The sequence below is a fragment of the Lissotriton helveticus genome, chromosome 2_1 (genome assembly GCF_964261635.1).
Source record: "Lissotriton helveticus chromosome 2_1, aLisHel1.1, whole genome shotgun sequence".
NCBI lineage: Eukaryota > Metazoa > Chordata > Amphibia > Caudata > Salamandridae > Lissotriton > Lissotriton helveticus.
The window spans coordinates 1,954,986,031-1,955,013,243 of record NC_136059.1 but is presented as its reverse complement, the minus strand read 5'-3'; the positions used below and the strand labels follow the sequence as shown (position 1 = coordinate 1,955,013,243).

The 27,213-nt window shown below is 38.7% G+C and overlaps 1 protein-coding gene and 1 pseudogene across 2 annotated transcripts in view; both read left to right on the top strand.

The window, feature by feature from the left end:
- Window positions 1-27,213, top strand: part of TTC29 (tetratricopeptide repeat domain 29) — a 1,214,048-nt gene that overhangs the window by 1,137,699 nt on the left and 49,136 nt on the right. For both annotated transcript variants that reach the window (XM_078677661.1, XM_078677660.1), the window contains 2 exons: window positions 1,395-1,439; window positions 11,660-11,704. In XM_078677661.1, coding sequence (XP_078533787.1) covers window positions 1,395-1,439; window positions 11,660-11,704 — 90 coding nt within the window. The remainder of the gene's footprint in view (window positions 1-1,394; window positions 1,440-11,659; window positions 11,705-27,213) is intronic.
- On the top strand, window positions 9,083-10,738 carry LOC144819987 (aprataxin-like; annotated as a pseudogene).

Below are 27,213 nucleotides of genomic sequence, written 5' to 3'. Positions count from 1 at the left end.
GTCCACTTATTTTAAATACTGCTATTTGGGAAGCTGGTCTTTTTTTGGTAAAATGTTCCTTTGATAGACTATCTCTTTAAGTAAAAATGCACAAAACCCAGTTTTTTTTAGCTTTTATATAGCAAACCTGTTAAGTTAATCATGCCTTCCACTCCACTTTGAGATTGTTGTTTATAGAGAACATAGTGAACAGAGTATGAATATCACAGTGTATGTATTTGGATCAATTAAATGTATGTATTTTCACTGCTGTGCCATAGATCCTGAAACCAAAAGGCTTTAAGACAATTACATTTTCTCAGGAAATTAGTAAAATATTTTCTTGGTACTACTACAAAACAAATACTCTATGGAATCCCTTGAGTAGCACTACTATCCATATTGCCTAGTAGTTAAATTACTTAAATAATATGGTTTTCATTTTTTCTGCAAAACATATTTAGTCACATTAATCATGAAAGTTGTAAACCGAATACCAAAAAGAAGATTCATTTGTATCAACAATTATGTATATTATTACTTTACTCATACTGTGTAATGTCCTGTTTAGCTTTAACTTTTGTTGCGAAGTAGCACACTTATTTCAGTGGGGATGGATAGAAAAAAAATAATGAATCAATTTGTTTGTAGTAGGATAGCTAATACTGTCAATGTTAAGCCATGGAGAGAAAAGCCAAATGTATTTGCTTCAAGGCATTATGCCTTAATCAACATTCAGGTCTGAACCAAAAGAATGTGAAAAGGAAGCTTATTGTGTCCAAATTTGGCATTGTTTGTCTTTGTATAAGAAGTTTTCTGAATGCAAATTTTAAATGTCTTCCTCTGTAAGAACACCACCAAATCAGTAATAAGAAGAAAGTTTGTCTGTGTCCTCTTTTAACTATTTTTTGGTTGTTAGAAACAATCTCAAATTTAAACTACAAACCACATTCAATATATTGTGAATTGTATAAGCAAATTGCACGCATCCTCTTTGATTATAAACATTGCAGAAATCTGCCGATCTATTGCAGAGGTAACACAAACCATGAGCTATCGTTTACATGCTTAAGTGTATTTTCATTGTTTCTTGATGTATTACCAGAGTCTCACTCATGCACAACGGTGCAATGTAATTAATTGTGAACTTTATCTTCTTGTTCATTCTTGGCTGCATTCTTGGACCTTTAATAGACTGCTTCTTAGGCACTTAATAAAATTACATTAATTAAATCACACTAAGTGCCCTTCACACATGGGATGCACCCACATCCACACCAGCTCTGCACCCACATTCATAACACTGTAGTAGGAAAATCTGTGCCTGTATTCCAGATCTCTTTTACAGTTTCCATTTTTCTGGTACATTCATCCAGATCTCTTTAAAGTGGACCATCTTCTTTTACAATCCATAGGTACAGAAGCTGACCTCGTCATTAACGGAGAGGAATCACAACTTGGTAGGTGACTTAATACACCAGAAAACAACTTAATCGCATGATTGTCCACAATTTGATGAAATACCTGTGCAGTCCCACTCTATATGTTAGGACTACTTCTAAATAAGTGTTGTATGTAGATCTCGAGCATCAAAAGTAACTCAGTGCTATTGATGTGCAATTTCTTTAAAACGGCAAAGTTGGCTTTCATAAATATATTTTACCTATCAGTTAATTGAGTCATTAAGCATAGGTGAAAGCATAGGCGACAGAACATAGCTGCCAGTTTAAATTGAATTATCTACGTGTGTGTCAGCTCAGACCCTGAATGGCACATGGCACATGGAACAATGGCCTGCAGCAGGCAATTTAATGATAAACAAATGTGATCATTTTCTGTGTTGATCGTTCCATAATAATCTCTACTTTGCATTTGGCTAAGATGCATTTCAGTAAGTCATATCCTAAGAAGAAATTCTCTGTTGAGTCAACGGATACAGTTTGGCCTTCATAGCTCCATGGGAGCTCCACTGCTCATGTTGGCTTGTAAATGTAAAGTAACAGTTACTGTATATTCATATGAACCAACATCAGTCTTAGTGGTTTGTTGGCAGAAGGTGGATTTAGTATCCAAGGGTCCTATTCAGTAAATTATGACACAGATCGAATGTGCTGCACTGCTCTCAACATAGACTTTCACTTCTTGGGCAAGGACAAATATCTAATCTATGCTACACAATTCTATGTATTCTAACCCTACTCCTTTGGATATAAAGTTGCCAATGAAACGTGTTTTTCCAGAAAAAGACTGGAATATCTCTGGAATGTAATTGAAGAGTTGTATATAGTTTAAGTCACTTATAGTAATAACTGTGTTGAACTATTTTTCCATGGTAATACTACTGAATTCTTTATGCTGCATTTGCGGTTAAGCTGGACTTGGAGGATGAAAACATGGACCAAAGTTTTGACAAACATCACTCAAAAATGGAATGCATTATTTCTACGATCTATACTTTTACTAGGGAAATGCAATCAGTGTTGGCATATCATTCTCTCCATGAAAGGTAATCAGAAACAAAATATTCTAATTACAATTGGTGCCTTTTGATATCCGCACCTAGCCGAGGATTGATTAAAAAATCGGTCCATCCAGCAGAGGGAATGTGCTTTTTGACAAAGCAAGAGTGCATGTTCTAAAATTCTACATTCAATTAATATAGTGCAGTACTTCATTATTCATGAATATTTCGAATTTGGAACCTTCAAGTACTTTTTCAAGCAAGCTTTAAAGTGAACATGTACTTTAAGGCAGAAATATTGCCAATGGGGTAAGCTACAGCCTTCATCTCCCTGATCACTCTTCTTACGATCAACTTTAGCCTATTATTGAGCGTTTCTGTGATTCCCATTATTTCTTTGAGAGCAATAATTACTTTTCTATATTTTACATGATTAATCCTAGTCTGATCAGTATTGAGAACCAATTTTATTATTGTTATATTCATTTTGGAATATTCGTTTCACTTTATTCTGACATAAATGTTGATATTGTTAATATTTTCTTTTGTGGTAAATATCATTTCTACTAGTATTATATTATGATTACTATCGTATATCATTCTATTTTTTATTTATTTACATGAGAGACTCCCCAGCACCCTCTTAATGTTTTATACTAATTATTCCATTTCTAATAAGGTAAACATTTTGAATGTAATACTTTCTTTATAGTTACAAGTCTCTCCCCATTTCTTGTATCCCTTGACTGCATTCTTTCTGTTTCTTATTAAACTTTACAATTCTATTATGTTATACTCTTTCCTCAAGTTAAAACATTTTTGACTCAGTTTGTTTGTTTTCCTTGCATATCTACCTAGAGATTTGTTTCCAGGCGTCATTATACTAAAATAAACATATGCCACCAATTCACTACAAGATCGTTTCACAAACTTGTGTGGTGAATATAGATTTTCAGGGAGAAACACCCACTACATTGTTAGATCTTGCTGCATCTCACCAATCAATTTAAAATGTTAATAGGACAACAAGGAGGGTGCAGATAGGTTGTTTTCACAACAAATCACCAGTGTGTCTGTTTTGATAAAAATGAGCTTAGACCTCTATTTTAAATCTGGCAGTACACTACTGCTACTACATCTCCTGATTCCCTCTAATCCAACAGGAGAAGCAGCCAACTCCTACAGATATCAGGCCACCAAAGCAACCTAGGGTTGTGTACCTGACTAGTGGAAGCAACTCCACCAGACAAATATGTTAGCACTAGTGTGTGCAACAAGAGGTAGGCTGCCATCTCAGGGCTGGTGAGAAATATGCCTTTTACACATTCATTCCGGGCATCCACCTCATTCCAACCAAGGCTAAAACAAACTAAAATGTGTTAGCTCAAGTTAGCAGTCTGACTTCCATCCTGACTACATCTTAGCCCCGATATTTATTGTGATTTCTGTTAGTGTGCGATAATTTAATTTCTTTTTTTTCTGACCGTTTTTAATTTATTACATGTATGGGTGCTTTACTGCACAAGATGCATTGGTAGGAAATCTAATTTTTCACAGGAACCAGTGAAATTCAGAACAATTTCCAAAGGGCATCTGTTGTGTCCAGAAGGGGTAGGTAGCTGTGACACGTTGGGTGCAGGGCTTGGCTGAAGGCTGAAGGCTAGTCCTCTGGCCTACCCCTGGTGTACATTGTCTTGGTCCCCTCAATGTAACTGGTTTTGGGACCATTTGTGAGTCAAGGGGTTGACAGATCATCATTAGCCACGGATATGACATCTTCATCCAGGCCCTATGGACAGCCCTCTGTAGTTTGGTAAAACACACTACACACTCCTGAGATGAGCAGACTGGCATACAACCTTAGAGCCTTGCTTACAACATCAGTTTGAGTTAAACCACCTCTAAGTGCGTCACAGTGTTCAAGCCCTTAAAAGTTTCGAGAAAGTTCTAGAAATAAACATCCAAATCTTATAAACATCCAGATTACATAGAATCTGTCTGTAATACTGAACAGCAACTGTTTAACATGAGCACATGTCCAGATGTCCATTGTTGGATCATCTGCGGTGAACAGAAGCTTGGCTTTTCTCACAGATGTTCTGCAAAAGGCTTTGGCTGTAAACAACAACACATTTAGCAACATTCCTCTGCAACGTACATGGGTGTTTTACAACAAATCACCAATGTGTCTTTGTTGATTAAAATTAGCTTAGGGCTCTATTTTAAATCTGGCAGTGCAGCGCTTCTGATAGGTCTCCTGATTGCCTCTAATCCAACGCAAGAAACAGTCAACTCCTACTGATATCAGGCCACCAACGTAACCCAGGGTTGAGTACCTGGCTAGTGGAAGCAACTCCACCAGACAAATATGTTAGCACTAGAGTGTGAAACAAGAGATAGACTGTCATCTCAGGACTGGTGGGAAATGTGCCTTTTACACATTCAGTCTGGGCTTTGTGATTCTCTGTCCAGAATCTCCCCATGACCTCCCATTCACCTCCTAACAGTAAGGGCTAAATACAAACCAAAATTTAGTAGTACGATTGGCATCCTGGTTACATCTTAGTCCTTAGTTTTTTGTAGCATGCTTTGGCTTTAAGCAACATCCCATTTAGCAACATTCCTCTGCAACGTACACCAGGTGCACTAAGCTTTTACCTTATTTAATATGGAGTACTTCTGAAACTTTACTGGCAGGTAAATTACGCCCCATATAACTTTCAGCACGCACAGCCAGACTTAGCTCCAGGCCCTACTATATTTCTATTTTGTCAACCCACTTGTGTAGACATTGTAATCCTATGCTCCATAGGACTGTAGGTCCCTTTAAAACAAATATGATGTAAAATGACGTAATTCTTTTTTGAGTAATGTGAATAGCAGTGACATGGATGGTGTCATCAGTGGTGTCCTCATCGGTGTCAGCTAGCATGCCATGATGGATGGAATATGTGAGGTCATAAGCAATGCATGGCAGGGGTTCAAGTTATAGTCTGTTAACTAAACTGAAACTGGATAATTCCAGTTTTCTTTGGGTGTTTTAAACATTAGTAGTTCTTGCCTCATTCGTTCACATACTAGAACAGCACTTTACCCTTTGTTTTTTCAGTGAACGTCTGTTTTTTTTAATCAGATTCTAAGTTTAGTCTGTGTAAAACGTTCTTCATGCAGACAACCCTACTGCACACGGCCTACGGCAGGCATAAAACCTCAACACCGCCCTATACACACGACGTGCATCTGTATACAGAGGAGTTTGAATACAGGGTTAGCCTCTGGTCAATTGACTGTTTTGAATTTTTCATACATTTTCTTTGAACTTTTTTTGGTTTGAAAGCATTTTTAGATTGTTTTTACAATGATGAACTACTTCTTTGAACCTTTTAAATTTTTTTGTGGTTGGTTATTATTTAGCAATTAACTTTTTCTGTTGCTTATTTTTTTCTGTTAAAGCATTTATATTGTTGTTTCAAGTGGTTCTGCATAGCTTTTGCAAGCATTTCATTTGTTAGTGTCACCAGAAACCATGACCTTCATACATTGTTTGCAGTTTGTTGCTAAATACTGCACATATTCATCATGTTCCTCTCTTTTGTTGCCTGAGTAGTTAATCTGGTAAGGAACCAACTCCTTCTGCTCACTGATGTTCTTTATACAGCTCCACCCAAGCAACCTGCTTGGGGTGAATGGTCTGCCGGTCCTTTCACATGCTACTTGTGTCCATAGAGCACTGGCCAGTTAGGCCCCTATAGAACACCTGATTGTACAACGTGAAAGTTACATTTCGGACATTGATGAGGTTTTTTTTTGCCTGGCTGAAAAAGTTTTTTAAAAAGTACAGACAGGCGTTAGTGAAATATGCTGTTGTAGGTGTTTATGACACAAATATCAAATTGTCATCTTGTGATATTCCATTAGGGTTAGGGCCTGTGGATGGAGTAGTAGGTACCTGCTGCTGTGGAGTTTGTTATAAAGTAATGAGCGAGATGGAATCTGTGGATTCTGTAAAATGGTGATGTGTAAATTGTGTTCACGAAATTGGTTTATGCTTATGTCTATAGCCTGTGGCCAATGTGGCTGTTTTTTCTTTTTTCTTTTGGTACCACTGTTACTCCTCTTACACCTATTAAGACATGGAGATAATGATTGTACCACTGGAAACTGATAAAACAAGTCCTTTTCTTCCTTTTCATCAACAACGCAATCTCTCACATTGATAAATTGATAAACTGTGCAGGTGGGATAATCCTTGCCTCTTCGTCCTTAGTAGAATTGAAAGTTCTTAACATGAATGCTTGAAAATCTTTCATTCTGTGTGAGGACCTGAGGTTCAGATTATGCTTGTTTAAAGCTGATCCAACACCATAGATGCAATATTTACAATAGGTTTATAATAAAAGTGTTTAAAAGTAGAGTCTGCTGACCAATCAGGCACTCTCATGATGTCCTCTAAATGAGACCCCAATACAAAAGACTTAGATTCTACAACTTCCCTTACTGAATGGACACCAAACACAGACACATTGACCCCTTTTCCAGTAGCAACCATTTGACCCAACATGGCAGAGGCCACCGAATCAAAGGGTTTCTGCAGAACAGTCACCAGTTGTCTCAAACGGTCACATCTGATCCATAGGGATGCCAGCTCCTAAGTTTAAAGGTATTGAACAACACACAACTGAGGGTTGTCAGGAGAGCTAGAATAGAAAATACATGTAGTAAATATGTTTGTGCACCTGGAAAGTTGGAAAGAAACTCATTCTGGAGTAAACACTCTACTTGCAACATTGAGAGCTTTGACATCCAAGACTGCAGCAGGAGATGAGACAAAGAAGAGTAGTCAGTTTAGCTAACAAATTCTTACGTGATAGTAGGGAGTTCTCTGGCCAGTCTTTTATGATCTAAGCACCACATTTACATCCCAAATCAGAGAATAATGAGGCCTCAGTAGTTTCGAGACTTGGACGCGACACATGACCCTGCAAATCAAAGGATGTTCTCCAATCAGTTTACCATTCAGGGAATTATTGCTGGCTGAAATTGCTAAATGAAAATGATTCACAGATCGCTAAGCCATACCTTCTGCCGCAAGAGTTAACAGGAAATTCACTACCTGGGACAGGTCTGCCTCCACAGGATCAAGGCTATCTGGATTACATCAACTGACCCATCAACATCATGCCAAAGGATGTCGCTTTTGGGTGCTGCTAAGCCAAGACTGGGTAACAAACATCTCCGCTTGCTGCAAAAGCCGCAGCAAGCTCCAGCATCTCTTGAAAGACATAACGCCTTGAGACAAAGCATCCCTTGTAGAACCAGGGGATGTGGAATCCCTGAAGGGTTCGCCAGGAGCTCTCTCATTAGAGGAATTTGCACTGGAAGATTGCATGAAAGATCCTTCAGAGTTGGGAACCAAGATTGAGATCTCCAGAGAGGGGTTCCAATGACCAGATTTGCCCAGCTGATTCCACACCTTAGCTGTCACTTGAGGAGTCATTAGAAACATGGTAAAGGTGTACACTAACCCTTGACTCCAGTCTTGAAGAAAAGCATCAGTCGCCATGGCCAGTGGTTCCAGCCTTCAAATGAATACTAGGGAATGCTGGGCGTTCAGACAAAATGCAAATAACTCTATCTGGCAAGGACCCCACAGATGTTGAAGCCACCAAAAGATGACGGGAAATAACCTCGAATTTGTGAAATCTTTCAGAAATCTGGAATTCCAGTCTGCAAATCACGTTGGTATGACCCAGGGAGATGTTCTGCAATCACTGAGCTATTGCGCTGCAGACTAAAATGGCAAAATTCTTTGCCATCATTGGAAATGGAGATATTGGTGGTGAGGAAGAAAAATCTGAGCCATGAGATAGGCATCCTTCAGGTTAGGTTGGGCTGGAACATCCAGTCGCCTTCTCTGAAGAGATCTCTTGAGTAGGAGAATGCCCTACATTTTGAAATGGTGTAACAAACCCAGTTGTTGAAGTCCCTGAGGTTGAGAACCAGCCTGTGATCCCCACACCGCTTGGCAACCAAAGAAGATGGAAAAAACCTCTCAGATTTTGAGATGCGAGGTAAGTGCCACCATTGGCCAACAGTCTACGAATCTCCTTGTCTATGACTGCCTGGTCTGAAAGGGAAAAAGACGGGGCCCCATAAAACTCCATCTGATCTACCTGTTCAGTTTGGAGGACCTAGGTGTTCTGAGTTATATGAGTCCAGTTGATAAAAACGAGACAACTCCGACCCGCCCCCATGATGCATGAGTTGGTGAAATCAAGCTCACCTGTAATTGACAACTGCGCTCCTCTGTGCATTCCAAATTGGGAGGCGCCCCTCCTGTGCCTGGCTTTGCAGGACCGGAAAGGGTAGAAGGAGTTGCCATCGCCATAATACTGCCAGTTAGTCCTACTAAAAAACAAATACTCTATGAAATTCCTTGAGTGTCACTACAATCCATATATATATATTTTTTTTTAGTGGTTAAATCACTTGAATAATATTGTTTTAATTTTTTTAAGCTAAACATTTAGCCAAATTAGTCATGAAAGTGGCAAAGCAAATACCAAAACAAGATAAATTATTATCAACAAGTATTCATATTATTCTTTTATCCAAACTGTGTAATATCCTGCTTACCATGGTAACCAGTAGAGGCCGCATAGGAAGTCGGAACGCAGTTTGCAGCAGTGCGTCATGCGTACCTGCTGGCTCGTGAGCCGTGATCAGCAGCAGCGGATCAAGCTGCCACATTTGGAAGCAGTCGTGATAGGGCGAGGCCCCGAGACAGAGATAAAGGACAAAAAATGCTCTAGGGAGCAGGTTCAGCTGAAGGCAGACTATAATAAAGGATATGTAACAGTAAAACAGGTTGGAGTTAATCCATCCAGTGTTGACGCTGTGAATGTAGGCAAAGACCAAGAGATGAAGATTCGACCAGGCCAAGTACTATATATTGTAAATAAACTGTACCCATACAGAATCAAGTTCATAGAACAGTCACAACCAAACTCAGAGACAAAACAACACTTCTCAAAGAGACTGCATCAGAACAAGGGAATGGAAAATGTACCAGTAAAGAGCGTTAAAATGGGACATTCAGAATCGCAGCAAAACATTTCCCACGACGTGACAAAGGAGAGCCGTTTACCAGTCAACCACACCAAAAGAGGATTCAGATGTTTCCATTGAGAAGAAACAACAAGGCCACTGGTCACAGGGGTTAAAGACCTCCATGATGGACCCAGACATGCAGGTTTTCAAAGATGACAGAGTCGTGGTTATAAAAGACAAATATCCCAAAGCTCGTTACCATTGGTTGGTTTTACCATGGGAAGCAATCTCAAGTCTGAAAGCGCTGAGAAGCCAACATCTGAAGCTTTTGGAACACATGCATGCTGTTGGAGAGAAGATGGTGCAAGACTATGCAAGCTCTGGTAGCACAACATTTAGACTGGGCTACCACGCTATTCCTAGCATGAGCCATGTCCATCTACACGTGATCAGCCAGGACTTTGATTCCCCTTGCCTTAAAAACAAGAAGCATTGGAATTGATTCACTACTGAATACTTCTTAGAATCTCGAGATGTGATTGAGATGGTTAAGCTCAATAGGCAAGTTACAGTTAAAGAAGGCACCTCGGAGCTCCTGAGAGCTCCCCTCAGATGTCACATGTGCAGACAGCAGCAATCCACCATTCCAGAACTTAAAGCTCACCTGAAGATGCATCAGTGACAGTGATAATGCTGGGATCCAGGCTCTCTCCCGCTGGTAGAGCACCCTGAGACTACAGACAAAGGATCTGCTCTATACAAAGTCATAAAAATGTTTGTCCCTCCACCTACTCAGTATCCCTAACACATTTTATATGGCTTGCATCAGGTAGAAGATATTTAATCCAGATTACCTCGTCAAAGAATGTTACAGTAAAGAATGACAGTCGCTCAAAACTAGATGCCAAAATAAGTATAGTACTTGGTTTTAGTTTACATTTTTTTTCTTTACTTTGCCTTTCTTACTTTTTCTGTGCTCTTTATTTTGAATTGTTAGTGGGGTGGTTTTGTACTTATTTTCCTGTTTGTTCATATACTTTTCATGCAAAGCTACAAATGTATCCTCCACCCGGGTTCTATAGCCTAGTCATGAGAGTGACTTGGTCTGCGTCCACCTCACCATTGAAAAATAGGCAAAGATGGAGAGCAATAGTAAACAGAGTCTTTCGAATCATGAATAAGAACACCATATTTGTTTTGGTATGGTTGGACAGAGTTCTATTTGTCGTTTAGCACCCTCTCCCCCAAATAAAAGGCACATTATTAAAAATAATAAAAAAAATAAAAATATCCTGCTTACCTGAAACTTTTGTTATGAATTGGCACACTCATTTCAGTGGGTATGGATAGAAAAACAAATAAAGGATGATTTTGGATGCTGTAGGATAGCAAATAGTGTCAATGTTAAGCCATGGAGAAAAACGCTAAATGCATTTGCTTCAAGGCTTTCCCCTTGTATACCTTAATCAACGTTCAGTAAGATTCGGAAACAAAAGTCTGCAGAAAAGGTAGCTAATCGTGTCCGAATTTCACATTGTTTGTCTTTGCTTATTAAGTTTCCTGCATGCACAATTTATGTCTTCCTCTGTAACCACAAAACCAATTCAGTAATGAGAATAAAACTTCTCTGTGTCGCTTTTAAATATTTTTTGTTTGTGGGAAAAATCTCAAATTTAAATATGTTTTTGACCCAAACTACTTTCAATATATATTGAAATGTATAATAAATTGCAAGCATCATCTTAGATTAAAAACATTACAGCAAGATGCTCATCCATTGAAGAGGTAACACAAGCCATTAGATATTGTTTACATGCCTAAGTGTATTTCATTGTATCTTGATGTGTTAACACAAATGAGTCTCAGTCATGCACAAAGGTGCAATGCAATTAATTGTGTACTTTATCTTCTTGTACATTCTTGGCTGCATCTTTGGACTTTTCATAGACTGCTTCTTAGGCACTTAATATAATTAAATGGGTAAAATCTCACTAAATGCCCTTCCCACATGGGGATACACGCACATACCCAGGAGCTCTGCACCCACATTCATAACACTATAGTCAGAAAATCTGCTGCTTGTATTTCAGGTCTCTTTTCCAGTTTTCATTTTCCTGGTAAATTTGTCCGATCTCTTTAAAATTGACCATCTTTCATTTCAATCCATAGGTACAGAAACTGACCTCGTCATTAATGAAGAGAAATCCCAACTTGGTAAGTGATTTGACCCATCAGAAGACTACTTAATTATATGATTGGCCACAGCTGAATGTATCACCTGTGCAGTCCCGGACTATATATTAGAGCTACTTCTACATAAGTGTTGTATGCAGATCCAGATCATGAAAAGTAACTCAACTCTATTGAACTGCAATTTTTTGCATTTCTTTGAAATGGCAAAATTGTCTTTCATAAATATATTTTACCAATATGTTAATTGAGTCCTTCATTATAGGTGAAAGAACAGCTGCCAGTGTATACTGAATTATCTACTTGTGTGTCAGCTCAGACCCCATGTAGCACATGGAACAATGTCCTTCAGCAGACAATTTAATGATACAAGAATGTGATCGACTTCTGTGCTAATCGTTCCATAATATTCCGTACAGCATTTGGATAAGATGCATTTTAGCAAGTCATATCCTTAAGAAGAAATTCTCTGTTGAGTCAACAGATACAGTGTGGCCTTCATTGCTCCATGGGGGCTCTACTGCTCATGCTGGCTCATACATGTAAAGTAATAGTAACTGTATATCTATATGAACCAAGAACAGTCTTTATGATTTGTTGGCAGAAGGTGGCTTTAGGATCCATGGGTCCTATTCAGTAAATTATGACACAGACCGAATGTGCTACTCTGCTCTGAAAGTAGACTTCTCCTACTTGAGCAAGAACAAATATGTTTTAGATAAAGACCGGCTAAATATCTAATCTATGTAGTACAATTGTATGCATTCTAACCCTACTCCTTTGGATATAAAGTTGCCAATGAAATGAAATGTGCTTTTCCAGAAAAAGACAGGAATATCTCTGGGATGTGTTGAACTATTTTTCCATGGTAATACTCCTGAATTCTTGATGTTCTATTTGCTATTAAGCTGGACTTGGAGGCTAAATACATGGACCAAAGTTTTGACCAACATCACTCCAAAATGGAATGCATTATTTCTACGATCAGTACTTGTACTAGGTAATTGCTTATCAGTGTTGACATAGCATTCTGTCCATGAAAAGCAATACAAAACTAAATATTCTAATTATAATTGGTGCCTTTGGATAACCGCATTTAGCTGAGTATGGATTCAAAATTTGCTCTCTCCAGCAGAGAGAATGTTCTTTTTTTTTAACAAACCAAGGGCCAGATGTAAGAGGCCAAATACCGGTCGGTAACGGCCGATTTCGGCCGTTAGCGACCGGTATTTGGAGTTGCAGATGTAGGGGGCCTTAAATTTACATTTTCGGTAAATTTACCGATTTAGTAAATTTACCGAATCGCAAATTTGTGATGTAGGTGGCACTGAAAACAGTGCCACCGGCCCCTAAGAATTCGTTATTTACCATGACATACTATGTCATGGTAAATAACGAATTTCTGTGTACATGCACATCTGTGCATGTACACATGTGGCACACATACATGCCCTGAGGGCATGCATGTGTGCCACATGGCACACAAGCCAGAATCAGGGGTGCAACTGGGTGTCAAAGTGACACCCTGTCCCCCTTGCAAATTCGGTAATTTTACCGAATCGGTATTTACCGATTCGGTAATTGACATTGATTCCTATGGACCTCAAGGCCCATAGAAATCAATGGCAATTACCGAATCGGTAAATACCAATTTGGTAATTACCGAATGTTACAGATTCGGTAAAAAAATGTGTAAAAATACCTACATAGCATTTACCGATTTGTAAATATCGAAACGGTAAAATTCGGTATTTACGAATCGGTAAATACTAATTACCTACATCTGGCCCTTAGTGTACATGTTCTTAAATTCTACATTTAATTAGTATGAGTGCAGTACTTCATTATGCATGAGTATTTCGAATTCGGACATTTCAAGTACTTTTTCAAGCAAGCTTTAAAGTCAACATGTATTTTAAGGCAGAAACATTGCCAGTGGGGTAAGCTTCCCCCCTTTATCTCCCTGAGCACTCTTCTCAACATCCACTCTAGCCTATTAATGAGACTTTCTGTAATGCCATATGAATTCCTTGGGGGCATTAATTACTTTTATGCTATTTTATGTGATTAATCATAGTCTAATTAGTATAGGGAACCAACTTTTATAATTGTTATATTAATTTTGCCTTATTCATTTCTGTTTAATCTGACATAAATGTTGATATTTATATTATTTTCCTTTGTGTTATATATTATTTCTACTAGTATTATATTATGATTACTATCATATATATGGTTCTTTTTTATTTATTTACAAGAGAGACTCCCCAGCACCCTCTTACTGTTTTATACTATTTATTCCATTTCTATTAAGTAAAAAAAAGTCATGCTTTAGTTATAGTTACAGGTCTCTCCCATTTTCCCGTTTCCCTTACCTGCATTCCTTCCTGGTTCTTATTATTATCAGAGAATAACGAGGCCTCGGTAGTTTCGAGACTTGGATGCCACACATGACCCTGCAAATCAAAGGATCTTCTCCGATCAGCTAAAATTAGTTTAGGGCTCTATTTTAAATCTGGCAGTGCAGCGCTTCTGCTAGGTCTCCTGGTTGCCTCTAATCCAACGGGAGAAACAGTCAACTCCTACTGATATCAGGCCACCAAAGTAACCCAGGGTTGAGTACGTGACTAGTGGAAACAACTCCACCAGACAAATATGTTAGCACTAGTGTGTGCAACAAGAGATAGATTGTCATCTCAGGACTGGTGGGAAATGTGCCTTTTATACATTCATTCTGGGCTTGGTGATTCTCTATCAAGAATCTCCCCATGACCTCCCATTCACCTCCTAACAGTGAGGGATAAATACAAACTAAAATGTGTTAGCTCAATTTAGTAGTATGACTTGCATCCTGGCTACATCTTAGTCCCTTTATTTATTGTGAGTTCTGTTAGTGCGCAATAATTACATTTCTGTTTTTGGGAGTTAATAATTTATTACGTATTTGGGTGTTTTATTGCACAAGATGCATTGGTAGGAAAACTCATTTTTCACAGGAACCAGTGAAATACGGAAATTATTTCCAGAGGGCCTTCTGCCATGTGCAGCATGTGTTGGTCATCTGTAACAGGTTGGGTTCAGGGCCTGGTTGAAGGCTAGTCATTTGGCCTACCCCAGCTGTACAGTGTCTTGGTCCCCTCAATGTAACTGGCTTTGAGACCATTTTTGTGTCAAGAGGTTGATAGATAATCATTAGCCACGGATATGACATCTTCAGCCAGGCCCTATGGACAGCCCTCTGTAGTTTGGTAAAATACATTACACACTCGTGAGATGAGTAGACTGGCATACAACCTTAGCGCCATGCTTACAACCCCAAGGTGAGTTAAACCATGTCTAAGTGTGTCACAATGTTCAGTGCCACAAAACTTTCAGCGAAGTTCTGGAAAAAACATCCACATCTTATAAACATCCCATTTACATGGAATCTGTCTGGAGCAGTGAAAAAGAACTGTTTAACATGAGCACGTGTCCAGACATCCATTGTTGTGAACAGAAACTTGGCTTTTTTCTCAGATTTTTTGCAACAGGCTTTAGCTTTAAGCATCATCCTATTTAGCAACATTCCTCTGCAACGTACACCTGAAACTTTACTGGCAGGTAAAGCACGCTCCATTCAACTTTCAGCATGCACAGTCAGACTTCGCTCCTGGCCTTACCATATTTCTATTTTGTGAACCCACATGTATAGAAAAAGTAATTATATGCTGTATTAGACTGTAGTTTTTTTAAAAACAAATACGATATAAAATGATGTCCGTATTTTTTCAGCAACGTGAATAGCAGTGACATGGATGATATCATCAGTGGTGTCATCATCGATGTTAGTTAGCAGGCCATGACTGAGGTAATATGTGAGGTCATAAGCAATGCGTGACAGGGGCTCAAGTTATACTCAGCTGACAAATCTGTAACTGGATAATTTCAATTGTCTTTGGGGATTTAAACGTTAGTTCTTGCCTCATTTGTTCTCCTAACTATAGCATCACTTTAGCCTTTGCTTTTAGAGTGAATGTCTGTTTTTCTATCAGATTCTAAATTTAGTCTGTGTAAAACCGTCTTCATGCAGGCAACTCTAATTCACACGGCCTACAGCAGGCATCAAGCCTCAACACCGCCCTCTGCACACAATGTGTATCTGAATGCAGAGGAGACTGGATGCAGGATTAGCATGTGGTCCATTTGACTGTTTTTAAATGTTTTATAATTTATTTTACCTTTTTTGGTTTGAAATAATTTTCTTTTTGTTTTGATTATGATGAACTATTTTGTTGAACTTTTTAATTATTTTTTTTGTTTTTTTGCAAAAAATTATTTTTTCTATTGCTTATTCTTTTTTTGTAAAAGTATTTATGTTGGTGTCTCAAGTGGTTCTGCAGAGCTTTTGCAAACATTTCTTTTGTCAGTGTCACCAGAAGCCATGACCTTCATACATTGTTTGCAGTTTGTTGCTAAATAATGCATCTATTAATCATTTTCCTCTTCTTTCTTGCCAGAGTAGTTCATCTGGTAAATCATCAACTCCTTCTGCTCACTGTTGTTCTTTATGCAGCTCCACCCAGGCAACCTGCACTGGCGGCTGGTGCTTTCACATGCAACTTGTGCCCATAGAGTACCGGCCAGTTAGGCCCCTCCAGATCACCTGATTGTACAACATACAAATTACATTTCGGACATTGAAGTTTTTTTTTTTTTTGCCTGGAAGGAAAAGTAAAATAATTACAAACCATGGATTCCCTTTCCGGCGTTAGTCAAATAAGCTGCTGTAGATGTTTATGGCATGAATATCACATTGCCCTCTTGTGATATTCCAGCCTGGATAGGACCTGTGGATGGAGTAGTAGGTACCTACTGTTGTGAAGCTTGTTATTAAGTAATAAGGGAGATGGAATCTCTGCATTCTGTAAAATGGCAATGTGTAAATGGAGTTCATGAAAATGCTTTATGCTTATGTTTATAGCTTGTGGCCAATCATATGGCTTTTTTGACTTTGTTTTTATGTCTTTTGGTATCGCTGTTACTCCCGCGACACACATGGAGATAATGATCGTCTTACAGAAATCTCACAAGGCCTTTTCTTCCTTTTCTTTTTTTACAGTACCCAAAAAGTACAGCAGGATCAAAAGGTTTCTTAAGCTAGGGATTCGTGTAAAGGGGACCTTTTTACAGTTTGGACACAGAGGTGTACTGGCAATAACAAAATACTGTCACCTCTTGTGCTAGATATCAAACGTTTTGTTTTAGGTGTTGAGGTAACTTTGTACCAAAAAAGTTACAGCAGTTCCAATGTCTGTTAGTAAAAGTATTTCTGGTTGGTTCTTAACACTGTATTTATTTGTTTTGAGGTAGTTCCTGCCTCATTAGTATCATTAGGGATCTGCACTTGAACATCTACACATCCTGTGCATTGTTTCCTCTTTTGTTCTGAAAGGTTTTTTATTTTTGGAAGGATTAATCTCAGAAGTTTACTTACTTCTTGGAGCAAGGCATCTTCAGGAAACGAGAGAATCTGAGCAGCCTCAGGTTGAGGTATATGTATGTATATATATATATTACCTACTGGCGGTCGCCAGTAGGTATATATAGTTAGGATTTTTTCTCTATGGGATTTTTGAAAATTCTATGTCTAATAACTTTGGCGTTTGTGGACGGAATTGGCTGAAATTTTCAGGAAAATTGCACATTTTGTTTCTGAGCAGCCCCCGATAATTTGGGGGGGTTTCGTCAAGGGGGGGCCGAGAAAAAAGGGGGGTCCCAAAACGCATTTTTCCCATTCATTTTTCCATAGGGCGGTTGGACTCACTTTTAGCTCGAACGGCTGAATGGATTTACATGAAACTTGGCAAAATTGTAGATATTGTTTGCCCGATGTGCCTTTGCTAGGTCTCAATATATGTGCTCCAGTGGATTTTGAGAAATTAACGTCCCAAAAAATATATATATCTGTAACAGCGCTCCGGTTAGCGCCCCGGTTCACGTACCTGACGCGTAACGGAACTTCGCGAAGCGAGGCTGATTGGCTCTCCGGTGTCTGTCAACATTCTAAACAGTCCGGAGCGGCCGCCATCTTGTCTCTCGGTAGGATCGAGAGACAAGATGTGGTGAAAAACAAAGGGAGAAATGAAGGAAAGGGGGCAAGGTAGACCCTCCTGACCCCCTAGGATTTATGAGGGGGATATTAAAGGGTCCCGCGGGGCAACAAATAAAAAAATAAAAAATTTGCGATTTTTCGCCGTAGAGGCGCGTCCCGGTACGCGAACCGGGCAGCTAACCGGCAACGTAACGGGAGTCCGCCATCTTGTGTTTCGGTGAAATTTAATCACAAGATGGAGGAAAAACAATGTGGGAAATGGGTATAAGGGGGCACGGGAGACGTATCCTGACCCCCTAGGTTTTCTGAGGGTGGCTGAGGAGGCCCATATGTGCGGAAAAAACCCCACATTTTTTTTAAAAAATTCGCGAGGTTAGCGTCCGGTGCGCGAACCGGGTAGCGTTCCGGAAAGCGTAATTCGTGAAAATTAGTAAAAAAAAGTTACATTTAAAATTTGTTTAGAGTGATCATAGTTAGGGTAGCTCTGAGAAGAGCTTTTGGGTATGTGGTAGATTTAGGTACTTATAAGTAGGTACCAATACATAGTCTTAAATTCAGGATGAAAATTCTGTTCCCCCCATCTGAGAAGTGAACTCCATCTCCTCTGTATATATCTTGCATGTAGTAACGCAAGTTATTGTTGTACATGGAGCCCATTCCATGGTCTCTCATGTAAGCTGAAACAGACTTATTTACATGCTTCCTCGATTTCTCAATTTGTGGACAAAATTGGTTGGACCACCTCCATTTCTGTCTTTGGCATATATTTGAATATACCAAGGCAGTTTGAGGAAAAAGTGCCATCAATTGGTCAAAGGTGTCCTTTAAAAGCATTTCCAGACCTACCCCAGTCAAAGTGCCCAAGTCATTTCCTCCACAGTGCACAATTAACAGGTCAGGTTTTGGCAAATGCAAAAAGGTTTTCACCAATGGTATCAATTGGTGACATCTTAATTCTCTGTGGCCAATCCAGTTGATTTCCACATTTTGTAAATTGAGGTTGTGTAAATATCTGTTATCAGCATACCTTTGAGCCCAGTGGATGTAACTATGTCCAACAATCCAGACAGAAAACATGGTGAGAGGAGGTTATGCTGCAGTCAGATGAAGTGTGGATATGAAATGGCAGTTGAAACAGTAGGAGTTTGTAATGAAAAAAACTGTGGAGTTTCTGTGCTAATGATTCAGTAGCAGTGATTTGTGGATTTTGATTGCTGAAAACAGAAAGTTAGGGTGCATGGATGAGTTCTTTGAAAGATGTAATTTGAATGGTCAAGAAAAAATCATTTTATGAAAGATTGCACTGGATACGCAGGTGTACTGAGAGTTCAGAGTTCAATTGAAACATTGTTGTGTGAACTTGTAAACATGAGAGGTCTTTCAGGAGGTGGTTGCTATGGAAAAAAGGCAGAAAGGGCAGGGGGGGGAAGGGTGTTGATTTGAAACAAGTGAGGGAAGAGTTTTGATTGGGTGACATGAGAGATATGTGTGATGAATTACAGCATTTCTGTGCCATTGTTGGTTGCAGCCTCTGGAGTGCATACCCTTTGCTCTGCTAAAGAAAAATTGGTGTGTGTCTGAGACTGTTTTGAAACTCAAAATGTATTTGCTAAGGTGAGAAAAGATTCATTTAATTTAGATAGAGAATAGTATGCTTTAGGGAGAAAATTATGAAGAAAGTTGTGTATTTAAAATGTTGCTTTGTGTCAAGTGTTTTACAAATAGATTTTGTTTCTTTGAGTTACATAGCCATGTTAAAAGTGACGCAAAAATGGTGCAAGGGCCTTAAAAATACGCTTTCATGTGTGTTAGGGCATTTTAAGTCACTTCCCCATGAATGTGGGTAAATAATTGGTTTACTTGATGTGTTTAAAAACGTTTTTTCTATCCTTCTTTTCTATCCTTCTTTTCTGTCACTAAAAGTATCTTCCTTTTTTTTTCTTAGTAATTTACTCTATTACAATTTCTTTTTGTTTCTGACTGTCTATCACCGTTTCTTTCTCTTTTTTTCTGCATGTTTATCTCTAACTTTATTTCTTTGTAAAATTGGATGATTGTCAATCTTTTCCCTTGTCTTTTCTAATTTTTAAATACATGTTTTAATATTTTTCAAATTTTTGTTCTTTCTTTCACAGATTGAAAGTATAAAAATAACAAGTGACTAAGTTAACGACAATTATAAGGTAAGTGTTTTGTACTCTTTTCGTTACATTTCTATCACATTTAACTTCTATTAGTTCCACTGCTTCATTTCTTTAACCCTCAGTTTCCTGCCTTTGCTACTTCCCTCATTCCTTTTTCTATTACTTACTTACTCTACTCCTTCCACTCCTTTTCTCAGTCCCTCTGTTCTCATAGTTCCTCACTCCTGTTCACTCACTCCGTCTCTATTACTCTCACTGTCTCTGACTCATCACTCTTTCACTACTTGTTCATTATGCTTTCTCCCTGTAGTTCAAGCACACTATGTTATTTACATTTCTTTGCTGTTTCAATCATTCCTTTTCTGTCACTTCTTCTTTTCAGCTTTCTGTTTTTTTCTCTCTGTTATTCCACATTTTTTAACCTTAATCACTGTCATACATCTTGTTTTATTCCTATTTACTTTCGCTCACTGTTTTCTTAACACTTTCCCTCAGGATTGTTCTTTTAGTCCGGTTCTATCCCTACCTCTCATTCCACATCCTTTACTGTTTTTCTTCTTAATTTCAACATTCACTCACATTCTCTAAGAAACTCTTGTTTATTATTCTTCTACTCTCCTTTTTTTTCTTACACTTCCTTATCTATTTTGTGTTTCTCAATTATACCCTCTTACATCTTTTCTTCGGTAAATAGATCTATTAAACAGTATCTCTGTGTTACTCCCTCTAGCTGTCTTTCTTTTAACATTACTCTGTTTCCTTCCCTTATACTCACTCTTCCTTTTTTTTTTTTTTTATTTGTTTCGCTTCCGGTTCGCGTACCGGCGCGCGAACCGGGAAGCGAATCAAAAGAAATAGAGGTTGCCAGAGTGCTAAACATTCTAGCAATTTTTTATAAAGGGGAGGTAGTTCTGAAAAGAACTTTTTTTTTATTGTTTTTGTTGTTTTATATTTTTTTATTATTTTTCTGAACATTTTTTTACTTTTTTTGTATTTTTTGAACGGTTTTATATTTTTTTTGTTTTTTTGGGGGGGGAAATGAAAATCATTGAATATAACGGGCTCAACAGGAGCAACAAAAAAAAAGATAATTTACTTTCTGGGGCGTTTTGGACAATTATGATTTTCAATTGCTACGTTGATCAAATTTATGCTACTCTCCCTGTAGCAAAGTAGTTTGCCGCAGTAAATGCACACTTGCTTCACTTCTCCGAACTTCAACTGGATGTTGGGGACCGTCTCCCTCGCCTCTGGTCCCGTCACTGCCTCTCCAGATGATGTACTGGCCACAGGAGGGGGGTTTTCCTGCAGGTCACGTACCTGCGCAGCACTATAATTTATAGGGTGCCACCTCTCCATATGCAGATGCATCGTGTAATTGCCATAGCTGTACTTCTTATCTGTCCCTCTGGACAGATCTTTTTTGCAGATGAGGCAGGTAACATAGCGGGCATTTACTTTCTTTTGGCCCCGGGGAAATTTGTAAAATTGCCAGATGAAATTTTCTTTTACATGGGACCTTCTTGGCTCCTCAGGCATAAACTGCCTACTCCCTTGCTCCTCTTCCTCTTCTTCCTCCTCTTGCTGAAGGATAACCTGAGGAGGTGGTCCTCTCTTCCTAGGAGGTGGTGGTGGTGGTGGTGGGGGTGCGCCAGCTGCAGCTACTACTGAAGCCATTTCTTAGTAAGCAAAATAGGTCTTCCTCTCACAAAGTTGAAAGTCAGAGTGAGAAAAAAGGTGTGGGCTTACATCATTTTGGAAAAAAAATAGTTCTAAACCAATGAAAAGTGTTATTTTTAGGTCACATGACCTAGCCTTACATCATTAGGAAACCAAAAGTGAAATGAACCAATGAAAAGTTTTAATAACAAGTCACATGACCTGTTACGCTTACGTTACGCGCTGCGCGCCGCGCCCCGGATCACTTCAGTGACTGTGCATAGATGTGTGAGCAATTCTGTTCCCCCCATCTGAGAAGTGAACTCCATCTCCTCTGTATATATCTTGCATGTAGTAACGCAAGTTATTGTTGTACATGGAGCCCATTCCATGGTCTCTCATGTAAGCTGAAACAGACTTATTTACATGCTTCCTCGATTTCTCAATTTGTGGACAAAATTGGTTGGACCACCTCCATTTCTGTCTTTGGCATATATTTGAATATACCAAGGCAGTTTGAGGAAAAAGTGCCATCAATTGGTCAAAGGTGTCCTTTAAAAGCATTTCCAGACCTACCCCAGTCAAAGTGCCCAAGTCATTTCCTCCACAGTGCACAATTAACAGGTCAGGTTTTGGCAAATGCAAAAAGGTTTTCACCAATGGTATCAATTGGTGACATCTTAATTCTCTGTGGCCAATCCAGTTGATTTCCACATTTTGTAAATTGAGGTTGTGTAAATATCTGTTATCAGCATACCTTTGAGCCCAGTGGATGTAACTATGTCCAACAATCCAGACAGAAAACATGGTGAGAGGAGGTTATGCTGCAGTCAGATGAAGTGTGGATATGAAATGGCAGTTGAAACAGTAGGAGTTTGTAATGAAAAAAACTGTGGAGTTTCTGTGCTAATGATTCAGTAGCAGTGATTTGTGGATTTTGATTGCTGAAAACAGAAAGTTAGGGTGCATGGATGAGTTCTTTGAAAGATGTAATTTGAATGGTCAAGAAAAAATCATTTTATGAAAGATTGCACTGGATACGCAGGTGTACTGAGAGTTCAGAGTTCAATTGAAACATTGTTGTGTGAACTTGTAAACATGAGAGGTCTTTCAGGAGGTGGTTGCTATGGAAAAAAGGCAGAAAGGGCAGGGGGGGGAAGGGTGTTGATTTGAAACAAGTGAGGGAAGAGTTTTGTTTGGGTGACATGAGAGATATGTGTGATGAATTACAGCATTTCTGTGCCATTGTTGGTTGCAGCCTCTGGAGTGCATACCCTTTGCTCTGCTAAAGAAAAATTGGTGTGTGTCTGAGACTGTTTTGAAACTCAAAATGTATTTGCTAAGGTGAGAAAAGATTCATTTAATTTAGATAGAGAATAGTATGCTTTAGGGAGAAAATTATGAAGAAAGTTGTGTATTTAAAATGTTGCTTTGTGTCAAGTGTTTTAGAAATAGAGGTTGCCAGAGTGCTAAACATTCTAGCAATTTTTTATAAAGGGGAGGTAGTTCTGAAAAGAACTTTTTTTTTATTGTTTTTGTTGTTTTATATTTTTTTATTATTTTTCTGAACATTTTTTTACTTTTTTTGTATTTTTTGAACGGTTTTATATTTTTTTTGTTTTTTTGGGGGGGGAAATGAAAATCATTGAATATAACGGGCTCAACAGGAGCAACAAAAAAAAAGATAATTTACTTTCTGGGGCGTTTTGGACAATTATGATTTTCAATTGCTACGTTGATCAAATTTATGCTACTCTCCCTGTAGCAAAGTAGTTTGCCGCAGTAAATGCACACTTGCTTCACTTCTCCGAACTTCAACTGGATGTTGGGGACCGTCTCCCTCGCCTCTGGTCCCGTCACTGCCTCTCCAGATGATGTACTGGCCACAGGAGGGGGGTTTTCCTGCAGGTCACGTACCTGCGCAGCACTATAATTTATAGGGTGCCACCTCTCCATATGCAGATGCATCGTGTAATTGCCATAGCTGTACTTCTTATCTGTCCCTCTGGACAGATCTTTTTTGCAGATGAGGCAGGTAACATAGCGGGCATTTACTTTCTTTTGGCCCCGGGGAAATTTGTAAAATTGCCAGATGAAATTTTCTTTTACATGGGACCTTCTTGGCTCCTCAGGCATAAACTGCCTACTCCCTTGCTCCTCTTCCTCTTCTTCCTCCTCTTGCTGAAGGATAACCTGAGGAGGTGGTCCTCTCTTCCTAGGAGGTGGTGGTGGTGGTGGTGGGGGTGCGCCAGCTGCAGCTACTACTGAAGCCATTTCTTAGTAAGCAAAATAGGTCTTCCTCTCACAAAGTTGAAAGTCAGAGTGAGAAAAAAGGTGTGGGCTTACATCATTTTGGAAAAAAAATAGTTCTAAACCAATGAAAAGTGTTATTTTTAGGTCACATGACCTAGCCTTACATCATTAGGAAACCAAAAGTGAAATGAACCAATGAAAAGTTTTAATAACAAGTCACATGACCTGTTACGCTTACGTTACGCGCTGCGCGCCGCGCCCCGGATCACTTCCGGGGAGCTGCGCTTCGCGCCTCGGTTCGCGCTCCGGAGCACTTCCGGGTGCGCTAACGCGGCGCGTCATAAGACGCATTACGCGAGAACGCCATACGTCGCGCTTACGCGACGCGTCACGATGTTTTCTAACGCGGCAGTTGCGCAAACGGAACGTTTACCGGTTCGCGGACCGGGTCGCGGCACCAAATTGAGCTAACGGGAAGTTATCCGGTTCGCGGACCGGGAGCGAAACAAAAAAAATAATTAAAAAAAATACATAAAAAATTGTATTAAAAACATATAAAATATATTTTTCGAATTAAAGAAGAATACATTTTAAAGCTTTTGATATTTGCTATTAAAAAACCATTGAAATTCACTGAAAAAACCATAGGTTATAGAACATATATAGTTAGGAATTAGCATTTACAAAACCTTGAAAATTCACTGAAAAAACCATAGGTTATAGACCATATATAGTTAGGAATTAGCATTTACAAAACCTTATTTTACTCACACAAAACCATTGAAATTTGCATATATAGTTAGTTGTATTAACTATATATCGCGCACCCGCAATCCACTGCTGATCATGTCACATATTACATCATTCATGACATGGTCAGTGACATCACTGATGACATCACTGATGACATCTCAAATGACATCACTGATGACATTTCAAATGACATCACTGATGACATCACTGATGACATCTCAAATGACATCACTGATGACATCACTGGTGACCACATCCAGTGACTGTATAATTCTGTAAAGTTAAAATATGTCTTACAAATTGAATAATGAGTGGATTTATAAGTGTCTGGATGAAGGATTTAGTAGGTACATGACTGACTGTATGAGTGAGTGATTAAATGTGTCTTACTGAGTGCATGGGTTAGTGACTAAACTGTCTTAATTTGTGCATCATTGTGTCTGTTGTTCTGTAATCTGCTGCATGTGTTGATCATTAGCTATATGAGTAACTATATGGGTTATTGATTGGTTGCCCAAGTATTTGTATGGGAGACTGAGTGTGTGTGTGGGTGGCTGGGAGGTGTATGACTGTGCATAGATGTGTGAGCAGTTGATTCACTAGATGTATGGGTTCAAAAGGGCATGTGGAAACATCTGTATGGGCGGTTGACTGTGTGCATGAGTGTATTGGTGAGTGAATGGATATCTCAGTGCTACATGTCAAAGTAAGTACATATGTAAAACACAGTACATGCGAGAGTTGACATATATAAATAAATGTGCATAACAGCCAGTGAATGTGTGAGTGGCTGTATGGATCATTGTGAACTTGTATCCAGGATTGTATAAGAGAGTAAATATGTGTTAGTATATGTTTGAATAAGTAAGGTGTGTATAACTGTATATTTGAGAAAATGGAGGTGTGATTGATTCTTTGCATGACTAACTAGGTGTGTGTGTAACTTCATGGATGACTGACAGTCTGTGAGTGTCTGTTTACACTGAGTGTATCTAAGGTTATATTAGAGTCTGAAGAGGTTCATCGTATTATCACATGAATGATGTCATCAGTGATGTGCTCAGTAATGTCAAATAAGATGTCATCAGTGATGTCATCAGTGATGTCATTTGAGATGTCATCAGTGATGTCATCAGTGATGTCATTTGAGATGTCAGTAGTGATGTCATCAGTGATGTCACTGACCATGTCATGAATGATGTAATATGTGACATGATCAGCAGTGGATTGCGGGTGCGCGATATATAGTTAGTACAACTAACTATATATGCGAATTTCAATGGTTTTGTGTGAGTAAAATAAGGTTTTGTAAATGCTAATTCCTAACTATATATGGTCTATAACCTATGGTTTTTTCAGTGAATTTTCAAGGTTTTGTAAATGCTAATTCCTAACTATATATGGTCTATAACCTATGGTTTTTTCAGTGAATATATATATATATATATATATATATATATTCACTGAAAAAACCATAGGTTATAGACCATATATAGTTAGGAATTAGCATTTACAAAACCTTATTTTACTCACACAAAACCATTGAAATTCCATATATAGTTAGTTGCACTAACTATATATCGCGCACCCGCAATCCACTGCTGATGATGTCACATATTACATCATTCATGACATGGTCAGTGACATCACTGATGACATCACTGATGACATCTCAAATGACATCACTGATGACATCACTGATGACATCACTGATGACAACATCCAGTGACTGTATGTTTCTGTAAAGTTAAAATGTGTCTTACATATTGAAGAATGAGTGGAAGTATAAGTGTCTGGACAAAGGATTTAGTAGGTGCATGACTGAATGTATGAGTGAGTGATTAAATGTGTCTCACTGAGTGCATGGGTTAGTGACTAAACTGTCTTAATTTGTGCATCATTATGTCTGTTGTTCTGTAAACTGCTGCATGTGTTGATCAGTAGCTATATGATTAACTATATGGGTTACTGATTGATTGTCCAAGTATTTGTATGGGAGACTGAGTGTGTGTGTGGCTGGCTGGGAGGTGTGTGACTCTGTGCAGATCAATGTGTACTTGTATCAATGATTGTATAAGAAGGTAAGTATGTGTTAGTATATGTTTGAAAATGTAAGGTGCTCTATGTTTAACTGTATAGACAAGAAAATGGAAGTGTCATTGATTCTTTACAGGACTGACTAGGTGTGTGAGTAACTCCATGGATGAGTGGCAGACTGTGAGTGTCTGTATAGGTGTATGAGTGCATATGATAGTGTTGTAAAGATGAGTGATTGTATGTATGAATGATTGTATGGGTGAATGAGTGAATGTGTGTGTAGACATAGGAATCAGTGAGTGCGTATGTAGTAACTAGTATTGGTGTGTCAATGGTTTCAAAAATTATACTCTGTATTTAACACTGGGTGAAACAGGTTATATTAAAATGTGAGGAGATGCATTGTATTGTCACATGAATGATATCATCAGTGATGTGGTCATTGATGTCATTTGAGATGTCATCAGTGATGTCATCAGTGATGTCACTGACCATGTCATGAATGATGTAATATGTGACATCATCAGCAGTGGATTGCGGGTGCGCGATATATAGTTAGTGCAACTAACTATATATGGAATTTCAATGGTTTTGTG